This window comes from Ictalurus furcatus, chromosome 2 (assembly GCF_023375685.1).
Source record: "Ictalurus furcatus strain D&B chromosome 2, Billie_1.0, whole genome shotgun sequence".
NCBI lineage: Eukaryota > Metazoa > Chordata > Actinopteri > Siluriformes > Ictaluridae > Ictalurus > Ictalurus furcatus.
In genome coordinates, this window is record NC_071256.1 from 15,583,479 (window position 1) to 15,609,887 (window position 26,409).

A 26,409-nucleotide genomic window follows, 5' to 3' on the forward strand; every position below is an offset into this window, starting at 1 on the left:
TATTATGTACATATTATTTAAAATGTTCTTATCTTTTTTTAAATTCTGCTTCTTTTTTACGTGTGAATTGTACTCAGGCTTGGAAACTTTACAGATTGCATCAGTCATTATGCAACATCCATCCATCCATTTTCTATACCGCTTATCCTACAGGGTCACGGGGAACCTGGAGTCTATCCCAGGGAGCATGGGGCACAAGGTGGGGTACAGCCTGGACAGGGTGCCAATCCATCACAAGGCACAATCACATACACAATCACACACCCATTCATACACTATGAACAATTTGGACATGCCAATCAGCCTACCATGCATGTATTTGGACTGGGGGAGGAAACCGGAGTACCCGGAGGAAACCCCTGCAGCACTGGGAGAACATGCAAACTCCGCACACACAGGGCAGCAGCAGGACTCGAAACCCCAACCCCCCAATGTGCTAACCACTAGGCTACCGATTAAGCAAAATATAATTTCAATAAATAAAATAATTAATTTGCGAAAATACTTTGCTTTTGTTGTGAAGTTATTTCCCCTTTATGTTTCCTGCAGGATACAAACACTTGCCATGTCCTGCAAAATTTCAGATTTATCCTGCACAATAGTCCTGCAGGAAGTGTGGGTTTTAAATAAACCTGCAGGACATAATTCCTGGAGGATTTTATTCCTGCATATAATTTTTTCCTCATAGAATTCCTGCAGGTATTTCTATAGGAAAATTAGTTGAGAATCCTGTAGGATATCTGCATAAAATTCCTACAGGATTATTATGAAGGAGTTTATCATTATCAATCAATTATTTATCAATCAATAGGTCCTAGTTTTTATTATTACATTTATTTTACGACATTTTGAAATAATACATTTTAAATCACCTGTTCTATTATGAATTTAGAGTCCTTGCATTGCACTTTCAACCACTGGCCACGAGAGGGATGACTTGCGTTAAAAATTTGAATAGGCTTATGAGAAACTGGAAAAGAAATTTAAATGGACATTAAAAGTGAAAAAAGAGGATGTAAAGAAAAAATGTATAAATTCAGGCAAAGGCATTGTATACCTTCATTATACTTAGGTCATATATATTATGCAAATAAATATATAAATCTGCATTTATTTAGATTATCACGGGCATTTATTAGTCTGTTCACATTTGTGAATGAGGAAATAGGAAATCAGCTATGATGAGAATAACTGTGTTGATGAATAAATTAATATTTCGGTCATTTAGACTTCCATAAAACCATTTTATGTTCTTAAATTAGAAGCATATATGTGGAAAAACAAGGAAGAAAGCCATTTTAAGTCTTTGTCCAAAAGGGCTGAATTCAGTTATACTGGGACATCAGGAAAATTGAGAGTTAAGATTAGCATATTTTACTTTCTGTCCTGATAAGTGAAAGGCAACCTTTGTTTCTAAGTCCTTGCAGTGGAAGAGTCCAAAAATGACGACTTAACATGACTTAAGACGCAAAACATCTCAACAGCATCAAAAAGGAAGTTGACTCTAAATATCATGAGATAGGAAATCGACATATACTTTGGCAGGTTTTCTTTTAAATATAGTTTTCAAGTATTTTCAAGACGTCCAAAATTACCAAGCCTGATTGGGTCATTTGGGACATTATTTGGGACATTGGGACATTAGTTGACTTGGACTCTCTTAATATGCAGTTGCAGCTGCATGAAGACATGAGTAGGTGTTGTAGATGAACACCATAACTATGGTTCAATGATGCTTTGGATGGATGTGTATTACATTATATTTATGAAGTATCTTAATGATCAGGGGAGTAGACTTGTAAAAATGGATCGTGACTTAGGCCTATTACTGAGTATGCAATGTTCAGGGGATCAGGGGAGTAGACTGGTAAATATGGATCATGACTTAGGCCTATTACTGAATATGCAACTCTTTTTGATGATGGTTTATAATGAAGTTGAAGGAAGGACTGAAAGAGGGAGGAAGAACTGCTACTGCAACAAATAAATGATCAAATGTTACCTACCTTTTAACTGTGATTCTTCAAGGCGATTATTAAATATTGGTTCTAAATTTGCAAATGTTAAAGATTTTCTAAATTCTGTTATCATTGTTATTGCTGTAAGAAATGAATTATGGAATGTTATGATGATGATAATGATGATGATTATGAGTTTGAAATGTGATTGGTTGATGCCATGAATCTGTATGTAATAAATACATAAATAATGTTTTAAACATGTAATTGTGGATGAAAATAAAAGCTTAAATGAAAAGGTATTCTTCAGAATATGATGAAACATTTTTCTTTCATATGTATATAGTCATTACCAGAGGAAGAATTTATCAGGAATGCATCATGTTTTGAGGTGTGTGTTGTATTAATGGCAAAAAAAACTTAGACAAGCTGGAACAAGCTGGAAATTCAAAGGTGTCCCAATATGTCTAAATTCACCCTAATCACATGAAAAGAAGTTCTGAAGCATTAGTGATTCATACAGAAAATATTCCTTACTGTCTTCATTCTTCCTCCCTTCTTTAGTCCTTCCTTCAACTTCATTATAAACCATCATCAAAAAAAAGTGTCTCACTCCCTCCTGGTAGATGCCACGCCCCCTCCGTTTCTCTTTAAATTCCTCCACTTGGTCTCCTGAGCTCATTAGTAACTTAACCTCAACAAGAATAAGTGTGCGTATGTGAAGTAAAGCTGTGTGTGTGTGTGTGTGTGTTTGTGTGCAAACTCTTGCAATGAAGGTTCTACTGTTCATCTTCTTCCTCGTCAAATGTTTTCCACATTCACACGCTGTGGAAAAGATACAGGAGTTCTTCATCGCTGCAGTGGAGACCAGCTGGGACTATCTGAACACTGGTGGGGTGGATCCAGCTGCTAATCAGAGGTACTGACACACACACACACACACACACACACACACACACACACACACACACCTAATACAGCATTCTATCCCTGTTGAACTCTTGATTCTGCTTGGTCAGAAGGTGTTGATTAATTTTCAAAGTATCATGAACATTCCACTTTAACACTAAAACTAAAAACTGTACATAATTGTTGATATGGTGAAATTTACATGTAAGGAGATTTTGCATTTACAGTAAGAGTTTTGGGTGTCAACACTTTGTAACAGTCATAGCTAAAGTTTTCTTCAGGACGGAGGGCCTTGTGGTTTCTCAGTTACATGATAAACTGTGTGTGTGGTTTTTTTTTTGTTTGTTTTTTGTTTTTTGTCTTATTAACTTGGAAAAAAAACACCTCAGGAAGTGATATTATGAGAAATTATGACAGTAATTCTGCTTTGTTTCGGGCCGCATCACACCACTATGTCATTGATTATTTTCCTAAAACAGCAAAGTCGTGTTTTATTCCTTACAGAACACACACCTAATATAGCATCATAGTATACAGCTACTTACTATATGTTTTATTTTTGTATTGTAATTTATCTTATTCTATAAAGCATTATAAGTTACTAATACAATAATAATAATAATAATAATAATAATAACAACAACAACAACAACAATAATAACAATAATAATAATAGAGCATACTTATAATATTATAGTTAGAGTATAATATGCCTATATTTTTATCTTAGTAAAAATATATTAAAACAATCTTGGTTTGATTAAATTTTATACTTAAATACTGGTGCGTATTGAAAACCTAGTAAGATTATTCTACTACACAACAAAAATTGACATATTTTGCTTATTTGTGCTTCACTGAAATGTAACTGAATTTTTTTTATTTAAATTTTTTTTTTTTTTTTTACATTTCTACAGGGGATCCAGCATTCAGAAATATGCCAAGGCCGTGTACACTGAATTTACAGACTCCACTTTCACCACCCCGAAAACGAAACCTCCATGGGCAGGTTAGTGCGACTGAACTCTTATTAGCCAACACATTAGCACATGTCTGTTTTTAGAATAAGCAGTGCGAGCATGCTGTAATCCTACATAACCACAATATTGCTAAGCTTCCTGCTAGGCTTCCTGGAACAAAAGTACAAGTTGATTCATGTAATAATGTATATATATAATAATGAATATTGTAATACACAATCACCATCAGCCTGTCTGGTTAGTCAAGTTTCTGAAAGATAAAATTGTACTATAAAAATAATTGCCAGGATAATGAAGAACATCAAAAGTGTGATATTGGCTTGGATGGATATCGTAGGGAAAATGGTTCTTTGGATATTTTAGAGATTTTCAGTTCTACTTGAAACCCTCTCAAAAAAGGAAAACCATCTGTATGGTTGTAGTTTGAAAGTTCTTGACTTAACCTATTTTCCTATTTTTATTTTTCCACCCATTTCAATACAATAACGGTTTTAGACCCTGTGATTTGGTTACTAGAAAAAAGGTTAAGTTGAATTAATCTCTAGAATTGTAACGCAACCTGGAAGCTGAAACTGATTGGTGTCATGTTTTTGTGCTGCAGGAATTCAGGGTCCTACGATCAGAGCAGAGGTGAACGACAGAGTGGTGGTCCACTTTAAGAACTTTGCCACTTATCCTCTCAGCATTTCCCCGATCGGCATCCCCTACTGGAAACAATCTGAAGGTGAATTTTCTCAAGTGTACTAAAAGTTAGACTAAAGTGTAAATTGTAAAAATTCTAAAGTACTAAAAGTAAATTCCAACATGAATCACTATGTCCTTGGTACAGTTTCTCATTCTCTAATGAGCATGAAAAAGACTTTTCTCATGTTATTTTGACCCAGACTACTAAGATAAGATTAAAAAAATAAAGTGATGATAAAGGCTGTGCAATTTCCTTTATCTTTAAATTCCATCCACAAATCTGGATCAGAGGGAGCACTGAGCAATGGAAAGTCTATTATGGCTGGGTCACTACTGAGACAGGAGACTGGATGCACTTTTGAATTCTCGATTCTGAATGGTCAAAATGTGTTGATTCATTTTCTTGTTGTAATGCGTTATTGTGTTCATAGCAAATTCACATGGATTTGTACGGCATACGTTTGACATAATGTAAGACTAGTAATAAACAGATCATTATGGCTAAACAGCGTTGTTATTTCTGAAATAAAAACATGTAATCAGTGATATGGTAAAATTCATTGTAAGCAGTCTCCAGCGTCGGCACTTTGTAACAGTCCGAGGTAAAACTGTAATGTTAAGTTTTCCGTCAGAGGACTTTGTGCTTTGCAGTTTCTCAGTAACATAAGAAGCTGATTTATTTTTCTCATTAACTTCAAGAGAAGTTAAAAGTCAGCCTGGTGAGAGAATGACCAGCCCATACAGGATTTTGTGGCGGTTTTTGTTTGTGATGGTTGCAACCAAAAATTCCTGATTTTGCTGTGACTTTTTTCAAAAGTTGCAATTCAATTTGCGGAGGTTTTTGTGCTTTTTTGCCGCAAACTACTTGACTGAAGAAATTGCGATTCCACAAAATTGATTTGCAAAGTCTTTCACAGTGATGTTCGACACACGTGAATCGAAGAGGGCTTTGGCTGAATACATGTTGTGATGATGTTACACGATGCATCTTGGCCCAGATCTGAAGACAATCTGTGGTAATTTAGAAAAATGGCAAGCTCCTGTGAAAATTGCGGAGTTTCCTTGATTTTGCATTAATTTCTGCGATCGCAAAATCCTGGAGGGACTGAATGACAGTTTACAGCTGTAATAATGTAACTGAGAACAGGAACTAACTTCTTTCGATGTTCCAAACTGTTAAATGTACCTATAAACAGATAAAAAGTATGACATGTCCTTCATTAATAAATGCAAAATGTAATCATCAGCAAATCATCGGCCCTGTCTGTTGATTAATTTCCTATAAGAGCATGCCCCATTGTGTTTTACTCCTTACATACTGTACATGTTACAGTTATACTGTAAAGACATGGTCTTGGTCAATGGAAACAGAAACAGAAAATTGCTAAGAAGTCACACTTCATTTATAAATGATTCATAAATTTGGTCATTTTGGAAGACTTTTTTATGCAATGCTGGTATTTCTGTACACAGTGAGAGCAGATATTTCCTGCCGTCTAGAAGACGGGTATTCAACCTGTAATATGATAAGTGGTTTGACCCTTTCAATAGTTTAATTCTGAGATGGATCTGTAAGCTGACTGGATAATAATAAGGCAAATCTGTCATTAATGGAAAGATAAGAGAGATTTCAACGGATTTGTAATGTTGTTGCATTAAATCTAAATCTTAACATGATATTTCCTTTTTTTCTATTTTGTACAGGATTATTTTTTACATATCTATTTCTGTATCTCTATTCTATAATTCTATAATTCAGTTCTATACACACACAAATTAACATTACATTAAATAATGTAATACATCATATTATGTTACCAATACTTTTTTTCTATAACAGCATGCCCCATCATATTTTATTTGTTACATATACACAGCTTTTATAGATCATATGCTATCATACGTTTTTATGATTCGGTTTTGACACTTTAACCAAAGCTGTGTTGTATTATATCCAGGGGCTGGTTATGACGACTCCACATCTGTCCAGGAGCAAGAGGATGATGCGGTACAGCCTGGTGGATATTATAAATACATGTGGGACATTCATCCTAACAGTGGGCCAACCATCACAGACCCAGAATGCCTCACCTACTCCTACTCATCACAGGTGGACATTGTGCGAGACTTCAATTCTGGACTCATTGGTGCTTTCCTGATCTGCAAATCAGGTCCGGTGGAACTGGATTCTTCAGGATCTTGCTAAAATCATGCTTATTGCACAATTATTCATTTTACACATTAACGCTCACCTAAGGTTATTTAAAAGATTTATATTTATAGTCAGTGTGATTTTTACAGCCTTATATAGAGTAAAATTAGCGATGTAGCAGTTTTAAAACCTTTGGTTCATGTGTAGTGTCAGTTTAATCCTAGTCAAAGATGATAGCTTGGTCAAAATATATCTTACATAATTATAACTCCTTTGACCTTTGACCCATGTCCAGGTGCCCTAACGGAGGACCGTCAACGAAAGGTGCCCGAGTTTGTGCTGCTGCTTGCCGTGTTTGATGAAAGTAAGAGTTGGTATAGAGATGTGGGCAGAGCAGATAAACTAAGGAAATCATCCGCTCGTCAGCAGTTTCACACCATCAACGGATACATCAATTCCACACTGAAAGGTCTGGTCAACATTACCTTATACAATCAAGCAATTTCTCACAACATGTATAGACAATATACATTTACATTTGGCAAGCTATTTTAAAAATTATTTTTTAACTTGCAAATGAGACAGAATCCATGTCCAAGCACATAGCTGAGCATATGAAAGTCAAATGAGCATCCCGGCCCTTTTGGTAGTCCTGAGATTTAACCTTGCAACCTTCAAGTCGCTAGCGATTGAACCTTAACTGCTGTGCTACTACTGTACTCAATAGATTATTGATCAAGCTAGTACTTAGTAAAGGCAACTGGATTTGTTACAATTGTGAAGATCTGAAAAGCTTAATCCTTCCTACTAAATGTCCAATCACCTTGATTTACAACTATTTCTAGACATTGCAGTAATTAATAATCATTATCCATTCATGGATAATGATTGGATGGAATGGATGGATGGATGGATGGATAGATGGACATATGAAATTGGTGAATAGATCAATAGTCTGATTCCAATTTTAGTCTGAAGTCCAATTTTGTTAAATGCATCATTTGGTGGCTTGAACAATGCATGGATGGATTTTCTTTGGTGAAGGGCTTACAGATTTGTTGTATTGGCTGGCTGGCTGGCTGGATGGATGGATGGATGGAGAGATCTAAGAATAATTTCTTTTACATCAGTTCTTCAGATGAAGCTCTTTAAATGGGGAAAACCACAAGATAGTTCAGTTATAGTTAATTTAGCACCTCTAGACATTTCAAATGACTTGCGTAGATAACTCAAGAAGCTTCATAGCCATCAGCCATCATCATCATTGCCAGTTTTTCTCTTTTCAGGTCTGAAATTATGCCAGAAAAGTCCAGAGGTTTCCTGGCACCTTATTGGTCTAGGCTCCACTCAAGACATCCACACCATTCAGTTCCAGGACCACACTCTAATAGTCATGGACCACAGACGGGTTATGGTGGAGATAACCCCTATGACCTTCACCACCGCCCTGCTCAAGCCATATGCCGAAGGGAAGTTTCTGATTTCCTGTAGGATCCATTCCCATGAGCAAGGTCAGTGGACATTCAGAGTCCTTTTTAGGACATGATGCATCCTATCTCCAGGCATATTTTATATACAGAAAGTATGAGATGAAGGTGTAACACGCGATATCATTGGATAAATTCCATGTTTTCGGCAAATAAGAATTAAAGTAAAAAAAAACCATCTAGTCCAAAATCCAAAACAAAGAACTCAAATTTCTTGATGTACTTCAAATACTTGTTTGTTTTTTTCTGCTCAGCTGGGATGAGTGCCTTCTTCTCTGTGGAGAACTGCCCTGAATCCAATGAATTGCCTGAAAAACTAAATGTCCAGCACACTTACGAGGAAGAGGAGAGGGATGAAGACTACCCAATGGATAATCTTTTCTCTATTGTGCTCCGACCTGGTGGACCCCCATCAGTTCTGAGGTCTGGTGGAAGACGACCCAAAGTCTGGATTCATTACATCAGCGCAGAGGAGGTCATGTGGGACTACAACCCTGAGGGTGACCGGTATGATCACTGGAAATTTTATTCTGGAAAAACTTGGATGAGTATAATCTGGATAGTTTAGATTTATCTGAGTAACTTGGATGAGTTGAAGTAGTACGAATTTGTGTAACATGGATGGGTCTGAGTAACTTGGCAATGTCTCAGTAACTTGATTGAGAGAGTATAATTTAGATAAGGCAGGGTAACTTATTTGGATGAGTTAAAGAAAACGGTAACTGTGATGTACCTGTGTTATCCAGACAAGTTTGAGTAATTCAGAAGTGTGAAGAGAAGTCTGAGGGTTTGTTTGTTCAGGATTTGTTTGTTCATTTTCTTCCAGACTTTCGAAGTTCAAGCCTTCAGTTCAACAAACACAGCGCTTGGGTAAAGTCTATAAGAAGGTGGCTTATGTCGAGTACACAGACCACACATTCACAAAAAAGAGGAGCCAAAGCAATGCACTGATTGGGCCAGAGCTTAGGGGAGAGGTGAATGACCAGTTTCAGGTAAAACAACCAGCATCTTTTCAATAATTCATATGCGGTTTTGAAAACTAAAGGACAATGTTCCAGGAAAATAGTACTCATACACCATATTATAATACATTTTCAGATTGTTTTTAAAAATATGGCCAATCGACCTTATAACATCTTTCCAAATGGACTTGTCAGCGTGCAGCCCATGAAGAAAACAGGTAAGAGAAAATTCATTCTGAAAACTGTAGTTTATGTTACTGTATTAAAGGTCTGTGGTGGAAAACTTACTGTTACAAACTGCTGACACTGGCAACTCCTTCCTCCTAAAAATACATGATATGTCCAAAAGTTTATGGACACCTGATCATCACACATGAGTGCCTGAAAATCCCATTCCAGATTTAGTCCCACTTTGCTGTTATGCACTACATTTTGTTGTGTGGCTGTGGGGGTTTGTGTTCATTCAGCCAAAAGAACATTAGTGGGATTGGGCACTGGTGTCAAGCATGGAGGCCTGGGGCACAGTCAGTATTCCAGTTCATCCCAAAAGTCTTCAGTGGGGTTGAGGTCAGGGCTCTGTGCCTGCCACTCGAGTTCTTCCAATCTAACCTTCACAAACCATGTCTTAATGGACCTCCCTTTGTGCAAATGGGCATTGCCATTCTGGAACAGATTTGGGGCCCTTATTTCCAGAGAAGGGAAATTGTTATGTTACAGCAAACAAAGACATCCTGTACAATTATGTGCTTCCAACTTCTGACAAGAGTTTAAAGAATGGTGACATTTGGGTGTGATTGTCAGGTGGTCAGGTGTGCACAAACTTCATTAGGTTCTTACTTTTTGGAAAATGCAGGATTTATTGCTGTACAACTTTTTTTCTTTTTTTTTTTAAACTTAATGCCATAAAAACAAAGCTAAAAGTTTTCAGAAGTTACATAAAATGTTATATAACAGGATTAGCTTTTCCATGACCTTATAAAGCTCACTGGCCCGTATCCTAATTATTTTACCCCACTGTATTTAATAGAACTATTGTTCTCAAGGCTGAGTTAAAAGCTCATATTTTCCAGGCCTCACACATTTCACAGGCGTAAGCACATTTTTACTGCTATTTAAGGATCTCATCTTCCTTAGGAAGCATAGGTGTGATTTTCTTGGAGTTGTTCAGTGACGTTTCTGTCATCATTATGCTTTCTTAATCTACTGTAGTATAAAAGACTTGACTTTACAACCTTATTGCACACATGACATTGGTACATTGCAAAAGGTTTAGACTGATTCTAGAAATAACCCCATGCATTTTGTGCACTGGTGCGGCATGAAGAGAAGCAAGTGGACCTGCGGTCCCTGGCTGTCCCACCAGGTGAGATTATGATGTACCTGTGGAAAGTGACACCAGAGGACTCTCCCACCGAGGCCGACCCCCGCTGTCTGACCCGGCTGTATCACAGCACTGTGGATCCAGAGCGAGACATGGCGTCCGGCCTAGTAGGGCCCCTTATCATCTGCAAATCAGAGAGTTTGGACAAGCGAGGGAAAGTGGTGAGTGTTACCTCTCAGCTAAAGAATTAGATAGGACATATTGGTTATTATACTGTATGTGGTTGTTAATTAAGCTCTTTATTTAAGTGATGTTTAATGTTTTGTCATTTTGAAATCAGGGGAGTCAAAGCTCAGCTTGATGAATGCATGGATGGATGAATAAATGGATCTGGTGAAGGGCTGGTAGAATTTGGTTGGTGGATAGATAGCTGTATTTGGTGAAGGGCTTAACAGATGGTTGTATTTGAGGGATAGATGGATGGATGGATGGATGGATAGATAATGGATTTGGTGAAGCACTTAACAGATGGCTAGATTTGATTGTTATATGGGTGGATGGATTTGCTGAAGGGCTTAAAACAGATTATTGTATTTGGTGGATGGATGGATGGATGGATGGATTTGGTGAAGGGCTTAAAACAGAATTGATGGATGGATGGATGGATGGGTATGTGGATTTAGGGATTTATTCAATACACGGATCAGTGGGTGTATTGGATGATAGAAGGGTGGCTAGATTTGGTCAAAAGCTTGATGGATAGTTGAATAGATATAAAAATGTATGCAGTAGATGAACAGACAAATGGTTTTAGTAAATGGAACAATGGGTGAACTGGATGATGGATGGATGGATGAATGAATGAATGGAAGAATGGAGAGATAGACTTGGTAACATTACTAACATGTCTGTATTCATTTAGTTATCTTCAGACAGAGAAAAACACCTCATGTTCTCCATCTTTGATGAAAACAAAAGCTGGTATGCTGATGAGAATATCAGGAAGTTTAGCGAAGATCATTCCAAGATTGATCGCAATGATCCTCATTTTTACAACTCTAATGTCATGCACAGTAAGTATCACTTTTAGCTTGATAATGTTTTGTAGCAACATGTGTAGCAACAACTAGAACAATAATCTAACTGATCTTTCTCTCATTTTTCTCTCTTTTCTCTTGTAGGTGTAAATGGTTTCATGTATAACAGTCTGCAATTTAGGATGTGTGTTGGTGATGTTATGCTCTGGCACGTGGCCAGTGTGGGTATGCAGAGTGATTTCCTCTCAGTGTATTTCATGGGAAACCCGTTTGAAAGGGACAGAACCTATGGCACAGTTCTTACACTTTTCCCAATGACCGGTGACACTGTCATCACTGAGATGGAGACCAAAGGTAAGGGTCAAAGTTGTCAAGATGTACCATTAAATTACTACCATTATAATAAAAGTAGCTAATTAATAGTAATCAATCTATTACAACTAGCTGTATGCAAATTACATTATGGTCACTTGATTTCACACTGTGTAAGAACAGTGTATTCTTAGTCTGCTCATTAATTCCTTAATGTAAAAATAATTTGTCCAGGTGAGTGGGAGATTGGTGCCTTCGATCCCACTCTGAAAGCAAAAGGGATGAGTGTACGGTACTCTGTGTTCAACTGTGAACCAGAGCTAACCCTGGTGGACACTGATGATTATGATGACTTGAACGATCACATAGATAAGCACTTCCCAATCCCACGGGGCTTCAGGAAGAGGAACCGAACTGTGGCTATCGAGGTTTGCCAGAAAGTGTCAAGCAACACAAGCCAAACAGAGCAGCAAAATGCCACCAAGATGCCTCTAGAGAAAAAAGGGGAGAAGACCACCCTGGTATGCAAGAGAAAACTTGTCCCAGTGGATGACGCTGAGGATCTGGATGTTCTTTCACAGGGAGGAATTCCGCAGGATATTCTGGATCAACTCAACATGGAGATGAGCTCATCAAAACGCCAGAAAAGACTTGCGTTTGTAAAGAATGACACAGAAGCAAAGAGTGATCATCCTCCCTCTCATTCCCACAGAACTAACACAGAATCAGCAAGTCAGAGAAATGCAAAAGTAGATGGCGTGGTTAAGATGGAAGACAATGAAACAGTAAGATACCAGGATGTAGATAAACCTGAGAAATCAAATCTAAATAAGAGCGCATCTGTTGACCTGTTTAAGAAATTCATTCAGAAATCAGGGCTGAATACGACCTCTAAGTTGGATCTCAAGGCTAATTTAACAGAGAGGACTCGGAGAGAGATATGGGAAAAGAATATAGGTGAGGCCACAAACACAAATGATGGAATGAGTGACAATGATGTTCTAAAAGCCCTGGACAAGCTGATGAAAAGCCCAGATCCTCAAATATATGACTACAAAGATGTACACCATCTGAATCTGAGCTCTCAGTATTCCCCATCAAACTCCTCACAGAACGAGACCTACCTGAAGAACCTTCCGCCCTTGGAGTATGACGATTACGAAGATGAAGGGAACAAAACTGTTCTGAGCTTCAGCTCTACTGATGAGATGGATATCAGGTCCAGTGAAACAAAATTCCGTAGCTATTACATCGCAGCAGAGGAAATCATGTGGGATTATGGGATTGACAAACCTTCCCAACTCATCAGTGCCAGGTAAAGTATAAATCTAATCGACTGTGGGCCATATTCAGAGGCGGTGACTTAAGTCTACTATTTACTGCCAAAGTTGATTTTCTGAGCATACCATTCATTCTGAAAATTTCCTGTGTGTAGTTCACAACTCAAAGGTTGGCAGATTTTACTACATCTTATTATTATTATTATTATTATTATTATTTATTTATTTATTTTTTTTTTAAACATTGTGCTCCAACAAGGCACAAACTTGGATAGTACTATCAATTAACTCATTTAATGAATTAATAGTATAATATATTTATATATTAAATATTGGCCATACGCTGCCCTGTGTGTGCGGAGTTTGCATGTTCCCCCCCTTGCTGTGGGGGTTTCCTCCAGGTACTCCAGTTTCCTCCCCCAATCCAAAGACATGCATGGTAGGCTGATTGGCATGTCCAAAGTGTCCGTAGTGTATGAATGGGTGTGTGAATGTGTATGTGATTGTGCCTTGCAATGGATTGGCACCCTGTCCAGGCTGTACCCCGCCTTGTGCCCCATGATCCCTGGGATAGGCTCCAGGTTCCCCTGGAGCGGTATAGAAAATGGATGGATAGATATTTGAATGTTGGCCATACTTTAAATTTTTTTAAAACATTTTTAAATAAATTATCTTATTTATAGCCCAAAACATGAACTTCAGTGTGACATATTGTGGTTACATCAGACTGTCAGACTTAATACTGCTTTCTCACTGCACTCAGCTAACTCAACTCTGAATATGGTCCTATATGCTCAACACTGCCATTTAACTGATGGTATACAAGCCAGAGTGAAAGCTGTCCGAATATGAAGTAACGTGAGTATAATTTGTCTACACAGGGAGACGAAGAAAGGAATGAGAAAGTATTTCCCAGCCTACAAGAAAGTTGTGTACAGAGCATATCATGACAGAGATTTCAAGAATCCTGTGAAACGTGGAGAGCTAGATGAACACCTTGGGATTATGGGTCCCGTACTTAAGGTGGAGGTTAATGATGTTCTTACTGTAAGTGTGATCCTACTTGCCATCGAAAATGCTTCTTTATGAGGAATTGTGTGATTCGATTGCAAATATTAAGGCTATCTGGTGACTGTGGCATTATATAGTTTATAGAGAGATATATGAATATCGATATGACTGTTGTTAACAGAAAAACTTGACTGTTATCACTTATGTTTGAGATTGTTGAAAGTTTTCTCCTAATAAACACTGTTGCAAGTGTGCTAGCAATACCCTACTGTGATGTCTGCATGGCGCACAACAACCAATGTCTAACAGAAATAACAAAAATACAGCACCATCCAACAAATTGTCACCAGAGTCACTATGCACATCACAAAGATCTTAATATAAACATTTTAGGATGGAGTTTTCCTTTAAGTCTCCAATCTTAGTTGATTTGCGGACATTTCTCCCTATATAATAACTGTGGACAGTCCTGAGTTTGAGGATTTCCTATTTGTCATCTGTTACAGGTAGTTTTTAGGAACACTGCCTTCAGACCGTACTCCCTGCACCTACACGGTGTGTATGATAGGACCACAGTGAGCTCTGCACCACAGGGGGTGGAGCTACGGGAGGATGAGGGACCTGGCGACCCAGTGCCTCCTGGGGAAGAGAGGATCTACAACTGGAGAATTACTAAAAGACAAGGACCATCATCCAAAGACTTTGACTGCAAGGCCGGGGCCTATTACTCTACAGTTAATATGGTATGACAATATCACTTCTATAATTGTTAAAGAATTTGGTAGCACTTTACTTGTTCTTAAAGCTACATGATGCAAGCGTAATATCTTTATGACTACATTTCTAAAGGGTTATTTTAATATACATCAGCTGTCCTTAAAAAGCTGCTTTCATCAGTCAAGTGACATTGTTAATGACATTTTCCAGGCAGATTTTCATTATAACTTTGTGACTGACTTTATGGCTCAGTGTTCTTGTGGTATGTGAGATAATGGTGATGTGTGACACAGATGACAGCAGAAAAAAATACACATAATTTTGTAATTCCAGTGTCATGACATTGGCACAAGTTTCCATAATGTTTATAAGTAGTAAAACTATTTATGTGATGGGGCAGACAACACAACTCAATACCATATGTATGTGTGTTTGTGTGTCCCAGGAGAAGGACATCAACTCTGGTCTGATTGGTCCATTGCTGATCTGTCGTCCCGGTACACTTAAGTCACGTGTCCTCCTGCAGCCGGGAGTGCAGGATTTATTCCTCCTGTTCACCGTTTTTGATGAGAAGAAGAGCTGGTATCTGGATTACAACATCAGGAAGTTCTGTACATCACCATGCCAGGCCAAAGTAGATGATCCCTGGTTCGAGACCAACAACAAATTTGCTGGTACAAGTCAAATTCCAGTTACATGCTCTATGTTATAGTATAATGCCTTGGCTTAGTGCATCCTCAAGCGACATATGTAGTCAGCATCCATATAAGGAAATTTAATATGCATTTCAATCTATAAAATACAGAATAGTAATAGAACAATTTTTTATGGCAACTACAGATTGTTTGATAATCCAATTTTGCTTCTTCAAGAGTATAATACAAATTAATTGACTTGGGGACAATAACTGAACATTTTATGAGCCATCTTCATTAGTTTACTCTTTCTGTTTCTCGCTGTGATGTAGCAATAAATGGATACGTCGCAGATACCCTACCTGGCCTGGTGGTGCCACAGCACCAGATATCTCGCTGGCACCTGCTAAACGTGGGCAGTGGTGGAGAGTTTCATGCTGTCCATTTCCATGGAATACCTTTTAGCGTTGGGAAAGACCAGGAACACCGCCTGGGCATCTTCAATCTTTACCCGGGTAAGCACAAAAATTTTTTTTGGTGGGGGGGTGGGGGGTAAAAATGCTTCATTTAACTTTGGTAAGAATTCATTGTAAGGGTTCATTTCTGAGTGATTTGTATTCCATTTACTATTAGAACAGAAATAAGGAAAATCCACACATAACAATGACACACACACAATTACCAAATATGTGTATATAAAGTACTTAGGCACCATAATTGTTAATACAGATTTTGTCTTTTTAACTTTTGTATTACTGAGTCATTAAAAGATCTGTAATTTTTTAAATGACTTGTCCAACCAAGAATGAAATGTTAGAGAAAAACATTTGTATTTCAGCAGATTAAGTAACACACTAACATATTAGTATAAAATCATAATGAAGGCTCTCAGGTTTTACCTACAAAAATAGAAGCAAGTGTTACTGTCAAAGACCTTAAAATTAAAACATTAATCCTGATTCAAAAGTGATGTTGATGTTCAGTCCTTCTTCTTCTCCTCCTCTCTCACTGCAGGTGTGTTTGGAAGCATTGAAATGAGACCAGGAATAGCGGGCACCTGGCTGGTGGAGTGCACCATTGGAGATCACCAACACGCTGGCATGAGAGCCAAACTTCTTGTTTATAACCCACGTAAGAAACATCTATAATCCAATATGCAATATACAACTGGAGATTTAGACTAATTTACAAAATCTGTTTGCTGGATTGCCGGATGCTGAATATACTCTTAGTCATTAGTTTATGTGTGTAAATGACCAATAACTGCCTAAAAATGACATTTGAATGGATCTGGTCTTGCAGAATGTATTCAGCCCTTGGGAATGCAGTCAGGATGGATAGCTGATGAACAACTTACTGAATCTGATCATTATGGTAAATTAAATCTAATTAAATGTATTTTTTAATCAGCACCTTCAATTCTTTGATCATTGGTAAAATAGATATTTGTGGTTGATATTACTGTGAATACAAAATCCAATTTACATCAGAATTATTTAACATGTTCAGAGCAAAACTCTCCAGAATATTTTCTGAGTCTTTTCCTTGTCTAACAGATAAATGGGAGGCAGGATTAGCCCGATTGCACTTATCTGGATCAGTTAACGCTTGGATCGGCAACAATGAGAACTCCTGGATCCAGGTACAATAACCTGCTTGTTCAAAGACAAAACAAGCATGATACATTCTTGATGCCTTGTGTTCTCACTTCTCAAACCCATCAGTTACATGAAACAAGCTTTTCTCATGGATACAGTGTTGTTTCACCTTGTGTAAACTGTGTTTAAATGTATAAACAGAGAAAAATGAACAGTTTGGCCAAAATAATTACAAAAGAAGTTTGTTTGTGGAGAGCTTCTCCAGAACTAATACTTTTGTATCTGTTAGGTGGATTTGTTACGGCCCATGGTGGTCCACGGGATCCAGACACAGGGCGCGAAAACTTCATTTGGTCTGAAAGAATTGTTCACGGTGATCTTCAACATCAGCTATAGCCTGAACCTGAAAACATGGAAGACGTACAAAGGAAACAGCAGCGAGTCTGTATATGTTAGTATCAAAGCCCAAATACTAACCTCAACACTTCTCGACAACTGACATTAACACATATCCTTGTACCCTTGACCCAACACAACAATCCATAGCACTAATTCATAGCTCCAAGACCTACCCTTAACCCCCTTGTCCTTACATCTGTCCTCAACACTCATAATTGACTACTCATCACAACACCTGCAGCCAAAAACCTACTATCAGCCCTAGCAATTTCACACTGTCTAAAGCCAACTTCTAGCCTCAGTTGATAAACTGTAAAGCCTACTTAGCTTGAACAGCTAATTTAGCATCAAATCTAAACTCCTAGCCTGCACATGTGGCTTAGCTTCATCCACTAGCTTCATCTACACAGAGTCTCAGCACTAGGCCCAAAACTTCGCCTTAACTTCTATACCAGAACATCTTAAGACAATACTACCTCAAACCCCCAATTCCCACCAGTCTTTTCTAGAACACATACATGAATTTGTTATCATGATTTATATACATATATATCATTAAGTAAGACTCAAGAATTTGAAATGGGAACAATTGATGTTAATGTCTTTTTTTTTTTTACTAGAAATTTAATGGAAACCTGGATGGCTCCAGAGTAAAAGAGAACCTCTTCTCGCCTCCAATCATTGGTCGCTACATTCGCATTCATCCATCCACCTATGTTACCAAGCCCACTCTGAGGTTTGAACTGCTGGGCTGTGACCTCAACAGTGAGTATATACATATACGCCAGGGGTGTCCAATCTTTTCCGTAAAGGGCCGGTGTGTGTGCAGGTTTTCATTCCAACCAAGCAGAAGCCACACCTGATTCCACCTGTTTAATCAGTTGATCTTGGCTTTCAATAGACTCAGGTGTGGATTCTGCTTGGTTGGAATGAAAACCTGTACCCACACCGGCCCTTTCCGGATAAGATTGGACACCCCTGATATACGCAGTCAAATGTAATTAATGAATATGGGGCAGTTGGGGTTTTATACCCTCACTAATTATCTTTACAAAAAACTAAAATCTGAGTCTAACAGTTGGGCCCAAGGTCTGAGAAAGTCATATAAATAATTATTCCATATACAACTGATACGTAATATTTAGTGCTTGAACAATACATGCCCTTACACAGTATTTAACTGCTGTATAATAGAGTAATTTAACACATTTCTCTGAGTTCTGCATTATTGCCCCTACTGGTTTCAGTCACTAACGATATTTGGGCCACATTCAGATTCAGCAACTTAAGTTACATCAATTTTTACACAGGGAAAGTTACTTGTTTTCAGACTCGGGTTAGGCGGCTCCTTAAAATGACATTTCTGGGCTTCCCATTCACATTATGCAAATTACCTGCATGTAGTTCATTCCTTCAAAGTTGGCAGATTTTTAAACCTATCACATTTAAACCTGCTTTTAAGCCCAGAATAAAATCAGGGACAGAAAATGCGGACTGAAGAAGGAAATAGTGTTCTTTTTCTTTGCCGTTAAATTAAACATAATACGGTGCAATCTAACATAAAAGTGAGAAACAATTAAAAAATTTAAGAAATTTAAAATATGATGATTATATGAATAAGAATAACTCATAACTCTCATGCAAATTTCTGAGTAGCATTTATGCCTGTACTTAAGTCTGTGGTCTAAACACCAATATACTCATTTTTGGTATGCGCTCATCTTTAGGTCCCAGTGGATCTCTATAATCAGAAGAAGCCCATGTATCTCACTGCAGTCACTGCTGGTAATGTTTTCAGGACAATAACTGATGGTCTTGTATGTGTGCGTGCTCATGTTTCAGGTTGCTCACTGCCGTTAGGAATGCAGAGAAGACTGATTCCTGACAACCAGATTAGCGCTTCTACATTCCGGCAAAGCTGGAGAAACTCATGGAGCCCTGGCCTCGCCCGACTCAACCAAGATGGCAGCGCCAATGCATGGAGACCCAAGGTACTTCCAGATAAACTCATTAAAATTTCTATCTATATTCATGCTACATATACAGTTTTCATTCAGGCATCCATAATATCTGTTAGCATTCCTTTATTTATCTATCCTTACATCACAGACGCATAACCTTTTATACCACAGTGCTGCTGAATGTTCGATTCTGATTGGCCAGAAGGTGGTTTAAAAAAAATTCCTTAAAACAAAGTTTATAGGATGATATTACTATAGTGTGTTTTAAAATGTTGAATTATTCCTGATTATAGGACATCCTTCTTCTTGCAATGCTTCTTTAGATTCATTCAAAAAAAGACTTTCCAAGATATAATTAATTCATCATAATTCTTCTAAACAATATTTTAGTGATATTTTGAATGTATTAAAATGTATATCAGGACAAGCCACTGTTTATCAATTTATTTATCTTATGTCCTTTTATAACCAAAAATCAAGAACCATTATGCAACAAAATTCTCTAAGCAAGAATTTGGCCTTTCTAGCACCATTGCTACCAAAAATGTTGGCCCAGTGCGAACTGCAAATGAAGTTTATCAGTAATCTGGTGTTGCTTGGCAGCTGCTCATTTAAACACTATTGTTGAGAGTTTCCTCTAGCTGTCTGTTTTGGAGTAAGAAGTGCGGCCCATTGTCTTACACTCTGAGCATGAGTCATCATTTTCACTACTTCCCTCTGAAAACACCCCCCTTCCCACACACACACACACACACACACACACACGCACACACACACACAATATACCCTCATTTAATCCTAAAACAATAAATAAAAAAAAATTATATGTAAATTTAAATATAAATATAAATATTTGCATATAAATGTATATATTTATATATAAACAACATTTTTATTAACATTTATTACTAAAAAAAGATTTTCTAAAAGAACCTTTTCTAAAAGGAAACCCCTGGATGTGTGTTGTAAGTTTCCAAACTGAAAGACTGTATATAGTGAAAGGTGGGAACTTGTTTCTAAAATCCAGAGTACTCCCTAAAAGAGTCACAGAGTACTGTTATAGGAAATTAATCAATGATAGATTGGTCCAAGTTACTGTTACCATCCCAACGTTGATTAATTTCCTACAACAGCACAACCCAAAGTGTTTTATTCCTTTTATACCACAGCACATTCCTAAAGATTAAAAAAATAATAATTTATTAAACAATCACACTTTTTATTTGTAGCAGGTGAGTGAACTGGATGTCTCTATAGTTACTGCGCAGTTTGTAACTTTGTTCCTTTTCTTTACCTTTTCCTATCTTTCTCAGACTAATAACCCTTACGAGTGGCTGCAGGTGGACTTTAAGGTGGTGAAGAGAGTCACTGGTATTGTCACACAGGGAGCCAGATCCATGCTCACAAGCATGATGGTGACAGAGTTCTCGATCTCTGTTAGTGATGACGGCCACAGCTGGGCCATGGTCACTGAACCAGGAATGCAGCAGGAGAAGGTGTGTGTGAGTCTCTTACAAAAGACAAGTCTGGAGGTGTCCACATGACCGTGTACTTTTAATAGCACTCCAGTTCACTCCCGAAGGAACTCCTGCAGACACTTCCGTCCCTAAAGAAAGTTGGTTTTGTTTGTTTGCGACATTTACATTTTTCCCCAAAATTTCCAAAGCAAATGACTAATTTAAAACTGACCAGGTTAAGGATTCAAAGAGCTATTAATGGATTCTTAGATTCAAATTCAGAATGTATTTTGCTAAAACAAATCATCACCATCAACTGTATTAACACATTATCTGCCATCCACAAACTTTATTTTAAAAACAAAATCACATTTCAATATCATAGGACACGGAAGCACTCGTCTAGATGTGTGCACTGGGACTGGGAATCTGTAGGTCTTGCTGGGCCCAGTATACAAGTAGATATGAAAATCTTTGGACAAAATGAAGGCCACGATCATGAACAGAGTAGGACATTGGATGTGGCGCTGTATAACGCATTCATTCATACATATTCAGTACATACGTTATCCTATGAATGACTTTACTTCTCTTCAGTAAAAAAAGTATATACGACACATACTAGAATTATAATTACACACAGCTAAAAAGAAAATAAATTCTGCACCCAGCAATATCGCTGGAGTGTACTGTATATCGTTTATAATATGTGTTTGTCCATTCATGTGCAGATCTTTGAAGGGAACAGTGAACACGATGCGGAGAAGCTGAACGTGTTCGAGTCGCCGCTGTTCACCCGATTTATCCGCATCCATCCAAAAGGCTGGGTTAATGACATTGCACTGAGGGTGGAGTTCCTGGGGTGTGATACGCAACAGAGACTCTGAGAGACAGCGTGTGTGTGTGTGTGTGTGTGTGAGTGAGAGAGAGAGAGTGTGAGTGAGTGAGTGTGTGTGTGTGTGTGTGTGTGTGTGTGTATGAGTGAGTGAGTGAGTGACAGTATAAAATATGTAGATGTGAGAGGAAGAATGTATGAGAGAAATAAAATGTGTGGGGGAAAAAAAGACAGAGGTCATTGACACTGAATGTATTTTTACTGATGCATTTGTATCCGTAATTATTTTGTATTATTTTAATTTTTATCTCTCAAACCTTTTGATGCTGTAAATGGATTTCTGATTGGTCAGGATCTGTTCAGAGAAATATATTTATATATATTTTCCAAATAATATTTGCCTGTTTATTATGTATTTGTCACATAGGACACTTGTATATGTACAATTACTGACTGTAGCCTGTTTGCTGTGTGGTGTTGATATGAGAGGTATAAGGTACAGCAGCAGTGCTGCACATGTTTTTAAACACTGTGTACACTTACTGCACACTCTTCCACTGTTGGAAACTTGTAGGTGTACAGTTAGAGACCATAGTTTATCGTTTTCCATGCACAATGTGTGTTAACCCTTTATCTTTGTCAGTTTATGACCACAGCACTGCTGCTGTATCTGATAACACTCGTACCAACACCACAAACTCTGTTACCATAGCATTGTCACTGCAGTGCTACGAAGGGTCCACCTAATAATATCTGGTCCTCTATGGTCTTTTGGTGGTCCTTTTCCATTACTAAACAGGGCAGAAAGAGCTAATACATTGTACATTGTCCAGTCAGTGACCTATGTAAGTGGACCTGCTTAAAAGGCAATTCAGTTTATATACTGGATTCAAGGAAATGTATGTATGTGTTAATTCCGCCTTTTGTTACAGTTTTTTTAAATTATTATTTATGGACTATACAATAGTTATAGATCAAACCTGCTTGTTCTCTGTCAAATATGCTGCTCAGTTAACGTCTTTAAAAAGCGTTTAATCTGCTCATGTGACTACAGGAGATTCAGATATCAGTATACATTTACAACATGTTAGGACACATATCTTAGTCACATGTACTGAACATAATGAAGACACTATTAACACTACTGTTTTATTCTGAATGTAGATTTGAGTGTTTGCACTGTGAAAGGATTCAAATGACTTAATTGTTGATGTGATTTATAATGAAATAAAGTATTTAAGTGTGAAACTCAAAACTGTGCATTCCTTTAACCAGCATTTTTACGGATTGAACCAAGTACTCGAAAAATGGCTGTGACAGAACTGAGCAATGTATAGAAAAAAAAAACTGCACATAGATCAAACAGGAACAATCGCAGCTTCTGTAGAACATGCCTCTGTCACAGCCAATCACATGCATTTATGTTAACTGTTTAACTGAAGGCAGCTCATCAAGAAACGGCAGTGTTTTTGACAGACTTTCCTAGATTTCATTTCTATTAGAGTGTGAAAAGGTTACATACACCAATGTGTCAACAATTTTTAAACAGTCTGGAAGATTCCAAAATTTTATTTAAATTGGTGTGTTCTAGAAGCTTCTGCTTGGCCAATTGTCATCATTAGGAGTTAACTAGGAGTGTACATGTGGCTGTATTTAAGGACCAGTGCCTTTCCCCTTGATATCATAGGAAAATCCAAGCAACTCTATAAGCTAAGACCTCGGAAAAAAAATTGTGCCAGAAAGTTAAAACTTGGTCGTAACTGAGACGTCTAGCAGGACAGTGATCCTAAGCGTAATTCCAAAGTTGTAACAAAACAGCTTAAATAAAACAGTGAAAGCATTGGAGCTGGCCATCACAAATCCCTGACCAAAATCACAGAAAATTTGTGAACGGAACTAAAAAAGCATGTCTCGGCAAGCCTGGGTTACACCAGTTCTGTCAGAAGGAGTCAGCAAAAAGTATTGTGAGAAGCTTGTGGAAGGATACACCAAGAGTTTAATTCAAGTTCAAGCAGTTAAAAGACAATTCCACCAAATAAAATTCCACTAACAAAGCGTATGTAAACTTTTGAGCCACTGAAAATCTGGTGTAGTAAATAAAATGACCTCTTATGGAAATTAAGTAGATACCTTAAATGACTTAACACAGAAAATGGATGATAAGTACATTTTGGCCTCAATTGTGTGGATTCATTCCCTGGTTGAAGTTCAAAACAGATGCATCTCTTCAGTCCTGATGCTCTACTTTTGCTTGGAACTATCTTTACCTGAGAATCACTTACTACAGCTGAGGATGGACCCAAATGGACAGCCTGATACTGTGGATGCATCAAATGGATATGCTAAAAATAGCTGTAGATGGTTTCACTTGGATAGTCTGTGGACTGCAACCACTGAAGAGAGTCTACGTTCAAGTCTTATTCCTTATACAACCCCAGTTCCGAAAAAGTTGGGACAGTATGGAAAATGCAAAAAAACAAGCAAAAAGAGTCATTGGAAAATTCATTTCACCCTGTACTATATTGAAAACAGATTATTAACACATTATTTGACATTTTACTTTCTGAATTTAATTTATTTTCAAAAATATACACTCATTTCAAATCTGATGACTGCAACACACACCAAAAAAGTTGGGACAGTCAAGTGTTAACCACTGTGTCACATAACCTTTTCTTGTAATAACACTTATTAAGCATTTGGGCACTGAGTGAAGACACCAGCTGGTTAAGTTTAGCAAGTGGAATTTCCCCCCATTCGTCCACTATGCATTTCTTCATCTGTGCAGCTGTACAGGGCCTTCGTTGCCTTATTTTGCGCTTCATAATGCACCACACATTCTCAATCAGAGACAGGTCAGGACTGCAGTCAGGTCATGCTAGCACCCGCAATCTCTGCTTACGCAACCATGCACTTGTAATCCAGGCAGAATGTGGTTTGGCGTTGTCCTGCTCTGGATGGCAGCATATGTTGCTGCAAAATGTGTACATATCTTTCTGTATTAATGGTGCCCTCACAGATGTGCAAGTTACCCATGACATGGGCACTGACACACACCCATACCATGACAGATGCTGGCTTTTGGACCTGATGCTGATAACAGCTTGGATGGTCCTTTTCCTCTTTGACCCAGAGAACACGATGGCTGTTTTGTCCAAAAACTATTTGAAATATTGACTCGTCGGATCACAAAACACGATTCCACTGTGCTGCTGTCCATCTCAGATGAGACCGAGCCCAGAGAAGTTGGCGGCGCTTCTACTGATGTATGGCTTCTCCTTTGCATAGTAAAGCCTTCACTTGCATCTATGGATGCAGCATCGGGTGGTGTTAATTGAAAATGTTTAGTAAAGTATTCCCAAGTCCATGTCAGGATATCAATTACATTATCCATTACAGTGCAGTTTTTAAGACAGTGATGTCTGAGGAATCGGAGATCATGCCTATTCAGAAATGGTTTTCGGCCTTGCCCTTTACGCACCGAGATTTGACCGGATTCCTTGAATCTTTTAATTATATTGTGCACTGTAGAAGGTGAAATGCACAAAATCCTACCAAATTTTCTTTGGGGAATGTTGCTCTCAAAGTGTTTATTCGCTAGTCCTAAATTGCCCCTGACCAACTTTTTTGGAACGTGTTGCATGCATCAATTTCAAAATAAAGGTTTACCTGCAAAAAATATATGCAGTTGATTAGGTAAAACATCAAATACCTTGTTTTTATATGTTTTAGTTTAAATACAAGTCAAAGTACATTTACAAATCACTCCTCTTTGTTTTTATTAGAATTTTCCATACTGTCCCAACTTTTTTGGAATTGGGGTTGTACAATGGATAACTTCTCTTGTATGCAATAAAGCTTAAAACTCTAATGAAATCAAAACGGACTCTGATGCTTTCCAATGTCACATCTGTCTTGCACATTAGGATCTAAATCTAAATCCATATCTAGAATCTAGAGTCCATGGCTCTAGTCAAAAGTGGTCATATGAAGTGCCACTATGAAACAAAACATAACCACTTCAAATTGAATTCAACGAACTTTTTACGAAATTCTTATTTATAGCTATGAACCACTCACTAATGGTTAAGCAGTTAATAGTAAATTGTTTATTATTATTATTATTATTATTATTATTATTATTATTATTACATTTTATTTGATTATACAGATTTTCATAAGCAAGGGCTTTTATGAAGCAAGCCCTGCACCAATTTTAGTTGCATTAAATGGTTAATCATATAATCAGGTGAAATTACAACTTCACACATACAAGCAGCCGACACTCAGAGGAATGAGAACGATTACAAGAAAATGTTAAAACAACTGTAGAACACACACTGTCTCAATCTGTCTGAATGCACTACATTGCCATAATCATTGACTGACAAAACTTTGTTCCTGAGTGATGCAAACAGGACGTTGTTCTTAGTGACTGTTACAAGCAAGATGTGTGATGCCACTGAAGAGTCACTAAAAGCCTAGAAGCCTGCAATACGCAAATAGACCCTCTAAAAGCTTCTCTCTTTCTTGGAAAATGGGTTTAAACAGTAAATTAGGGGAAAAATATATTTAGAAAAATTAATTATGTTTTGTCAGATATGACCACAAAGCTGTTTGCTTCAGTGTGCCGTGTTTTAATAGAAGATATCACTAGGGTGGAAATTGCTCTAACATCATCTGACAAGCATTTTAAGAGCGCTACTGGTGTACA

At 37.6% G+C, this 26,409-nt stretch overlaps 1 protein-coding gene across 1 annotated transcript; it reads left to right on the forward strand.

The window, feature by feature from the left end:
* The first annotated feature begins 2,382 nt into the window (after positions 1 to 2,382).
* f8 (coagulation factor VIII, procoagulant component) lies at positions 2,383 to 22,950 on the forward strand. The gene is made up of 25 exons (XM_053650079.1): positions 2,383 to 2,877; positions 3,785 to 3,876; positions 4,449 to 4,571; positions 6,490 to 6,702; positions 6,979 to 7,152; positions 7,970 to 8,194; positions 8,425 to 8,677; positions 8,997 to 9,162; positions 9,269 to 9,350; positions 10,457 to 10,674; positions 11,376 to 11,526; positions 11,635 to 11,844; positions 12,037 to 13,117; positions 13,964 to 14,129; positions 14,600 to 14,836; positions 15,256 to 15,484; positions 15,778 to 15,960; positions 16,460 to 16,576; positions 16,748 to 16,819; positions 17,002 to 17,087; positions 17,333 to 17,494; positions 18,063 to 18,207; positions 19,285 to 19,433; positions 20,717 to 20,899; positions 21,592 to 22,950. The coding sequence occupies exons 1-25, from the start codon at positions 2,729 to 2,731 to the stop codon at positions 21,745 to 21,747; spliced, it is 5,022 nt and encodes a 1,673-aa protein (XP_053506054.1). The 5' UTR covers positions 2,383 to 2,728; the 3' UTR covers positions 21,748 to 22,950.
* The last annotated feature ends 3,459 nt before the right edge of the window (positions 22,951 to 26,409 follow it).

Bases quoted from the DNA above. Each gene is read 5' to 3' on its own strand.
- f8 (XM_053650079.1), top strand. From the start codon at position 2,729: ATGAAGGTTCTACTGTTCATCTTCTTCCTCGTCAAATGTTTTCCACAT. The intron at 8,678-8,996 runs GTATGATCACTG...ATTTTCTTCCAG, and splicing joins TACAACCCTGAGGGTGACCG to ACTTTCGAAGTTCAAGCCTT. The intron at 15,485-15,777 runs GTACAAGTCAAA...GCTGTGATGTAG, and splicing joins GACCAACAACAAATTTGCTG to CAATAAATGGATACGTCGCA.